The 8,486-nt window shown below is 44.2% G+C and overlaps 1 protein-coding gene across 1 annotated transcript; it reads left to right on the top strand.

Moving 5' to 3' along the window:
- Positions 1-2: 2 nt before the first annotated feature.
- On the top strand, positions 3-8,383 carry MRPS15 (mitochondrial ribosomal protein S15; the record flags this gene model as incomplete). The annotated part of the gene is made up of 8 exons (XM_085313242.1): positions 3-69; positions 1,783-1,845; positions 2,367-2,442; positions 3,293-3,341; positions 4,203-4,287; positions 5,974-6,032; positions 7,217-7,408; positions 8,178-8,383. Coding segments are annotated over 8 exons (720 nt in total), but the record flags the coding sequence as incomplete, so codon positions are not given.
- Between the last annotated feature and the right edge of the window lie 103 nt (positions 8,384-8,486).

The raw sequence follows: 8,486 nt of genomic DNA, 5'->3' as shown, positions 1-8,486 counted from the left end.
GCCTGGCGGCGGCCCGGGACGTGGCCGGCGGCGGCGCGGCGGCCTGGGAGCTCGCCCGCGGCGGCACGGGTGAGGCGGGCTCGGGCCGCCCGAGGGAGGGCGTTGGGAGGAGGCGACAGGGGCAAGAAGGGGCTGGAGGGAGGGGCCGGGGCGGGGAGCAAGGCTCAGGGGTGGCCCGGGGGGCAGAGGCCGGGGCAGAGGCGGTCTCGGGGGTAGGAGTAGCCGAGGGAGGGGTAGAGGGGACGGAGGTGGCCGTGGGGGCCCTGAAAGATCGGGGGCTGGGGTGGCCCTGGGAGCACCCTGAAGGCAGGCAGCTTTGGGGGCCGGGGCAGGGGGCTGGGGTGATTCTGGAGAGTAGGGTGTTGGGGGGGCCTGGCGTAGTCCTGGGGGCAAAGGCAGGGGTGATCCTGGTTGTCGGGAAGCCCCCAGGGGTGTCCCTGAAGGTACAGGGGGTCAGCAGCGCTCTCACAAGTGGCAGCGATGCCTAGAGGGACCCAGAGCGTGGGGAGAGCCGTGCAGTGGGGCAGGGAGCTGGGGTGACCCTGGGTAACGACAGAGGCGTCTCTGGGGCGGGGGTGGGTCCTCATGCGGGGACGGTTGGCGCTGAGGTGGCCGCATGCCCGTGCTGGGGGCAGCAGGTCACCGTGTGGCAGCCTGAGCCACGGAGCAAGGCCTTGTCCCCTCGGAGAGGGGCTGGGTGCGGGGCGAGGGCGTGTGAGCCTCGAGCGTGCCACGGGCAGGGGAGCCGGGCACAAAGCGAGTGCCAACCGGGCACTTCTGGTGCTGGAGATTGCCTGCTGGCACCCCTCGTCTGTGCGCTGCTTCTGACACCCGCGGCCCTTCCCTGAGCGTGGCAGGGAGATGAAAGCAGCTGAGCTAGCTCTGAGACCAGAGTAGTTCAGRTACAGCATGCACACAGGGAGGTTACTGTGGGCTGGGCTAAGGTGTGAGTTAGAGCTCTGTAGTTCTGTCTGCATACAGTTACCGCGTAGTAAGCGTGAGATGGCGTGCTGAGCCGCAGGGAGGGCTGCCCCGCGCTCACCAGTCACTGTGTGCRTGCTGGAAGGGGAAGGAAGACTGTGCAGAGACCTCGTGTGTCGCAAATCCAGAGCTTAGCCAGCTTACTTCTCAGCAGATGCCTTTTGTAGGCAGGTACATGGACTTGCAAACAGTCTGTACTTGAAGATGTGTTTGTGGCAGAGGTGAATAACCTGAAGCAGGTATTGACTCCAACAGCTAGGGCCTTAGAAGAGTAATTAGAACAGTTATCTCTTAAAAGATTGAAAAACAGCTCTGTTCAGGCTGGTGGTGAATATTCTTGTCTGTGTCAAGGTGTCCTGGTCAAAGGTTATTGCCAGGTCTCACTGCCTCTCTACTCTGCCCCTGGAACTCTTAGAAACCCATCCAACTTGCACGTGAAGTTAGTCAGATTAGCTCAGACCATCAGCTTAAACCCTTTAAATGAACACAGTTCAGCTGGGGAACACTCACATTATCTGCTCAGCAGCAGGTCAGGCATTTGTAGTGTCTTCTTGCTAGCTCTGTCCTTCCCATCATTTGGATTTAAGAATACACTCAAGTGGCACAGCTTCACCCATTTGTTTCAGCACCAGGATGAGAACCATACTGGGACTGTTCCACACTGCCTGTGGGACAAAAGACTAGATTGACTACTGACTACCTCTGGATCTAAATTCTATTGTAGAAYTGGTGGTGCTTAATCAGTATATAGGTAAAAAAAACATGCATAAGTCTGATCAATCTTTTTTTTCTTCCGTCAAGCTTCCAGTCCCTTTATTCAGAGAGCCAGATGTTACGCCAGGCCTGTAAGAAGAAAAAAGAAAGGTACGTCTGGATTATGAGGCCCCATTTTAAAATGTTTTACTCTTGACTCTATCAGAGTTGTGCAAGAAGAGAGGGTTTTTGAAGAAACTGGCTAGACTTGGCTGGACAAAGACATGGTGATAGTCCCACTTCAAAGGGGAGATTGGACTGGAGACTTTGCAAGGTCCCTTTTTGCAGTTCTATGAATCTATAAATAATTTCATGCAAGCTCAAAAGTTATTCAGAAAATTCAGCAGTTCATGAATATGCTGCAAATTAGCAACTGTCTTCGGCAGTTCTGATCTCACTGGGCTATATACCATGTTGTAAATCCAGAGTGCTGAAGGCAAGAGGCTGAACCCCATTTTATTAACTGAATTTCTCTCATCTTACCTTGATCTTGGAACTGCCCTCTAAGTTCATCCTTTGGAGTATCCAGTCTATTTTCTTTGCAGTTTGTTTCCTCTGATCTAGTTTGTGAGCATGAGTCGGAGCTCTGACTTAGTACTGCTGTTCCTTAAATGTTTATTTTTTCTTTGTAGACTTCCCCAGTCATTTAGATGACCTTCCTCCAACAATGCTGAAGAAAGATTACACCAATGTAACAATAATAAATAGGTACGGTGTAGGTAAAGGGAATGACTATTCTCTTCCAAGTTTTGTATCTTAGACTCACACTGTCACAATATGCAGTAGCTGTTGCCTGCTCAATACTTACTTAATACTCTGTGGTCACTGATATGCAGTTTAGCAGAGAAATGGGAATTGTTCTGAATGTTAAATTTGCAAAAGCAGTCACTGATTAGGGATGTGTTAATTTTTTGTTCACATAACATAAGATACACTGAACCTGTTTCTCAGAAGTGCTCATTGCCCAGTTCTTCCACGGACATCCCAGTCCTTGGAAATAATTTATGCCTGTCTTGAAATCAGATACTAGGGAATATATAGTTAAACACTTAAAATGAGTGGCTGCTTCTGAAATCTGGACCCAGAGGTTTTATGTTTTTAGGCTTTGATGCCAGAACTGCTTATGTGTGGTGCTTGGAGAGCCCCAAGTGGCAAAAATGAGACTTTCACAGACCTTTGAAAGTGCAAGTCTTGAAATTAATCATTTTGTCCTTGACTGCTTACATGAGGGTTAATCTTCAGCACCCAGTTTGCACATAATACTGTTTTTGGAGCTGCTAAGATTTCACCGTGGTTTTAAATAAGTCCTGCTGTGCTTCCCACAACAGCAGAACTGTTTGCTATTTCTGTAAACTTAGATGTGATTTTTCTTAGGAACACAAGAAATAGCTTTTGGCTGACTGTTTTGGGGGTAAGGAAGTTGCTCTAAATTTATAGAATAAATTGAAGTTCCTTAAATAACTTTGAGAAAGTTRATTTGTTCTGAAAATCTAACTTTATTTCTGTTGTTAAATATACTTTTCTCTTGCTTATAAACTTATCTGTAACCTCCTTGCAGTGTTGATGATGTAGTGAAAAGATTATTGTCGCTGGAAATGGCAAACCAGGTTAGTGTCATTCTACCTGACAAAAAACTTTAAGGTTTAGTGACCACAGTCATGTAAGATTTACCTATATGGTTAAATGCTCTTCAATTACTTTTTWAAAAAATTTTGCTAAGTGACTGCAAAGTATTAAATACAGGATGGTGTTTAGTTTTGCATACTCTTGAAATTTATCATAAAGTAAAATCCCTTATGATAGTAATTACACATTAAAGTAAAAGAAGAACATATTTCCACCTATAATTTTTTAAAAATGCAGCTCCATTATATATTACTGCTGATTGTTGGCCCATGTTCCAGAAGATAGTATACTGGACAGCAGATGTTCTGCAAACGACTTTGGTTGGTTGGTTGGGTGTTTTTTTTGTTTGTTTTTGTTTTTGTTTTTTTTTTTTGTTTGTTTGTTTGGGTTTTTTTTGTTTGTTTTTTTTGTACACTGAAACTATGTAGGAAGTCAGAAATGCTGGACAAAGATCTTGCCCCTTCTTGTGGCTTACCACATAAACCTGAAAACGTGCAACAAACAGAGGCTACTGCTATGTGAGATCAGCCTTGCTTCTTTGCCCTCTCTTCACRAGAGTGGCGGGGCCTCTTCAACCCCCTTCTTTTGTAGTCTTGGGAAGAAGGATGCAGCTGTACTGTTGACTTAAACAAGAGTGATTCTGTCTTCTGTGCTGCTTCCCTGATATACTTTGCTATGAGTGTTACCTACATGCAGTAAGTTCTTTTTTTGCAGCATTTTTGCATATTTGTGATGGACATTGAGTAAAGCTAGTAATTACAAAGCCTTTATCTAGACACTTGGGGAGGGAACTAGGGTGTCTCATACCTGAGGAGTGACAAGCTCTTTTCTGTTATCCACAGAAGGAGAAGATGAAGATAAAGACTCAGCAGCTAGTGGAGAAGGTCAGGAGGTCTCCCAACGACAATGGCTCCTTTGAGGTGCAAAGTACGTTAGAGAAGCAGAAGCAAGTTGTTGGCAGATGAAATTTCTCTGTCCTTTTATTCAGCTATTCCCACCCCATCACTTGAAGTTTCCTGTATCAGTTGGGAGGATCTCTTTCAGGAGAGCRCCTGGGAGGCAGCTAGCTGGCAGTATGCACTGGAGGACCTATTCAGGATTTGGGAATGTTGCAGAGAGAGTGCATGGCAGAGGGAGCAGTTTGAACACATGTTAGAGTCTGTTGCTAGAGAAGTCCTGAAGAAATCTGAAAAGCACAGGTTACTGCCTGCCCACCACAGGGGAGTTCAGTATGTGTTTATTTATCAGTACAAATGAAGGACTTTCCTAGATATGTTGGAGAGAAAAGTCACATAAGATTTTATGGCATATCCCTGCATTGCCCAATGTGACGTTGTAAAAGCCCCTCTTTTATCAATGTTTTCTCATAAGAGAATCTTTCATGGCTCTGCTTCACATGATTAGGGTAATGCTKCTCTAAAATAGTCTGTACTACTGCAATTCTTTCACAGTGATGTATGCCTTCTCGTTTTGTTTCCACGGCTTCTGTACCTGCAATGTTCAATCTATAGCTGAATGAAACAGGAGCACRAAGAGAAAAGTGCATGACAGGAGTTTTGTTGAAAGATCACTTTCTGGATTTGGAAACAGAACCATTTTCTGCCCATATATGAATCTTATTTCCTGAAATCATACGGGATGGTAGCAGAGTCTGCAGCCAGGCTGCTGCAGCACAGTTCACTGATAGAGTATTTTTCTGTAATTTTTGAAAGTATTCACGTACCTCAGCCCTATAAAATATCTAACCTTACRTTAAAGCTTTGCATAACTGGACAACATTTTCCTGCATGACTGCATCTGTAAAAGAGATGTGCTTGGCAGGGATCAACTCAGGCTGGTGAAAGTGATGTGAAGCACCAGAAATTTAGTGGCACAGTTGACTCCGTTCCAATTTTATCTATTAAAAATGTCTGCTAGGCTGCTTTCCAAATCCCTATTCTATATCCACCCCCTAAAGGCAGCATGTGCATTATTCTGCTTGAAGCGCTCATGTGACATGAACCATTGTACTGCATTCAATAAAAATGGAAATATCAAGTTTAGCCATGGAAACTGAAATCCTTTTTCYGTAAGAGAGGTCTGGCTGAAGCACAGAGTAGGGACAGTGCAGGAGTGAAGCCCTTATCACCGTTGACCCAGATGCACTCCTTTCTCATGAATAAAAGCCTTCAGTTTCTCAAGCTGCCACTAGCACCTTTCTCCAAAACATGAGATTACCAAAAAAATTAAGTATAACTTGATGCTGCTGTTAGAAAGAAACTYGTAAGTTGTGTCTGTTCCTCCAAAACTTAAATGAAGTGAAGAAAACTGCATGTAAAGTCACTGGTAATTAAGTAAGGCATTTTAGGGATAAATTCATATGATATGTTGTTAAAAATTTAAGCACTAATTAAGCAGCTTTACAGTAATAGTTCTCACTTGAGCTTGTAGTTTATGTTTCATGGTTTGTTTTGCATTTATTTAGAAAGCTGTGCAGTAATATTTGCTGTGGTGCACTGGGCACCCATAAGGGCAGCAATCCTTAAAGGATCATTTGAAATGGAATGCAGATGATATGGTCTCACACTAGCAGGCTGCTGATTTCATGCGTTTTCTTATGTCTGTCCTTTATAGTTGCTATGTTGACTGCCAAGATTCGCACTTACGAGGAACATCTTCAGAAGCATCCCAAGGTATCGGTAATCTGAGCCTGCAAGTCTGAAACAGCAGCTGTGCTGGTTGTTTTCCGAGTTTAGAGCAAAAGGATTTTAGCTCTGGGTATGGGGAGGGTGGAAACTAAATTGGTTTATAAAATAGCTATAACTTTTTCCTCATGTCAGGCTAAGAAGTTGCTGGCTCAGTCACAACTGAATATGCTCTTTTTGTTACTGGCTTGGTGGAAATGGCTTGGGGAATACATTTGAACGGAGTTTAGCTAAATAAGTTCTTTTTGCAGATACGGTGTCATTGCTTAGCTTTCAACATAATTAATGTGAATGCTTCAGCTGTATTCTCACTGTGTTCCGCCTGTGAAAGTGTTTAGCAAACAGGACTCTATTAACATCATAATAACTAGTTTGCCACCTAAAGTTACTTGGGTTCAAAGCCCAAATGTGAAACATCACAACCTATAAGCTTATGAACGAGATATCTTAAAGTTTCTTAATACAGTTGAAAAAGGCAGGAAAGGTATTACTGAACTATTTTTGCAAAAGTTCATAATTATTTGTTACTTATAAAAGTGTGAAGGGTAAACCAGAATAGATTTCAGTTTTAAGAAGGCAGAAGCTGTACAAAATGTTTCAGCAGAAAGTGACCTTTTGAAATTACTTGGATCAAGCCTGCTTCTTACAAGAATTGGTTCAAGTTATGCATGCTCCCTTCCAAAGAAAACCCAAACTGTTAGGTGGAGCCAAGTCACATTTTATTTTCGTATTTCATAATTAAATTCTTAACAAAATGCTTCTATGTTATTTCTGGAACTATACATTTCAGGACAAGCACAGTTTTTAGCCAGTGGGCCTTCCCTGTAGTCTTTTCTTTCTAGCTATTGCAGATTTTGCCAGCAGAGGGGAAAGTGAAAGTGAGATTTAGGGGAAAAAATGCACTACTTGAAACTGTATACTAGTTGAAAGAAATCTTTGGCATTGGGGGCAGAAGGTGCAAATGCAAAACATAAACATTAAAAAAGCATTTCCAAAGAAAAGTAAATTAAATCTTGTAATGACCTAAAGTGCTTACAATATCTGCAATTGTTCTAAGATGCTGTCTTTAATCTGATTGTTTCCTTTTAGCCATGATCTGGTTAATTTTAAGTGTTTTATTGGAAGGAGAGTACAATCTATCTGCAATCTAGTGAACATTAAGTCCTTTGCAGGATAAAAATAACCGTCGTCGCATGCTGATGGATATGGATCGCCGGAAGAAACTCCTTGCATATCTTCGTCGTGTCCGCTATGACGTCTTTGAAAACACTTGCAAGCAGTTGAATATCCAGTATACTTTGCCCCCTGCCTACTCCAGAAGGATCACCAAGCGCTGGCTCATTAAGAAGGCTTTCTGCCTCAAGGTATGCAGCAATCAAAAGGAGAAAGCCATAGAGCTGGACTGGAACAAATCTCTTTGGTAGAAGAGCACAGTTAAGACAATTAGAAAYGGTCAATAGATAAAAATTCTTTTAGGCTGTCTTGAATTTGGAGCTACAGGGATAATATGGGGAGAGTAATACATAAGCTCTACAAAAAGCTCCCAAAAGACAGTTATGTAGTGGGCAGTGAGGCTTGTGCTGCAGATGTGCTCTGCTTGAGAACTTGAAGTTGTGCTACTAGTTTGTTCAGAAACATTATTTGTGCACTGACTCAGAACAGCCTTTCTTCAAACCTCATTAGAGCAACTAATATGTGAGACTGTTACATCTGATGGCGCCTTGGGAGCAGAGGTGTGGGTATGGCCAGTGTCTGCTCTCTCTCACTCTCCATAAATTGGTGTAACTGCTGTGTGCAGTATCCTTTGGTGTAACTCCAAGTGGAATGAAAAAGCTAGACAGTGCCTTCAATTTACAGCTAGTAAACTTCAATCCACTACAGTTATAACTAAAGGACGGGTAGGTAGAACAGAATACCTGAGAGCTGGTGCCTTAAAACCGGGGCTGTTGGGAGTCCCAGAAGGAAGCGCRTGGGAAGGAGCTGATGTGACTTAAACACACCGGGTGCTTTCTGGCCTCAGCTGCAGCAAGTCCCTGCTCTGGACTGTAACAGCCAGCAGCAGTGCAGGATCCTTCTGGCATCAGCACCCAGCTTTCTCTTCCCTTCTCTCACCTTCTTGTGCTTCTCTTGCAGGTTTTTAAGGAGGYGCAGAAGCTGAAAGCACCGGAGAGACTAAAGCAGAGACAGGAGTGGCGAGAAAGAGCAAGAGCCAGAGCTGAAAAGGAGAAACAGGCGCAGCAAAGCGAGGGGACCCCTGTGTAGCAGCAGGCCAAGAAGATCCTGTTCTGTCTGCATGTGCAGAGCCAGTCACTTTAGAAATGAACAGACTAAAGGCACTGCGTCCTTTGTCCCCGTGTTTGTGCACCATCTGGGAGTACTCAAAACCACGCACTGGGTGATGTGTTTTAGAGCTTTCATGCGAGGCTGCTGCTCGGAGCCTGC

Source organism: Rhea americana, unplaced genomic scaffold (assembly GCF_003343005.1).
Source record: "Rhea americana isolate MKP2758 unplaced genomic scaffold, rheAme1 scaffold_380, whole genome shotgun sequence".
Classification (NCBI taxonomy): domain Eukaryota; kingdom Metazoa; phylum Chordata; class Aves; order Rheiformes; family Rheidae; genus Rhea; species Rhea americana.
The sequence above is the reverse complement of the archived record's forward strand: the minus strand, read 5'-3'. Positions and strand labels throughout refer to the sequence as shown.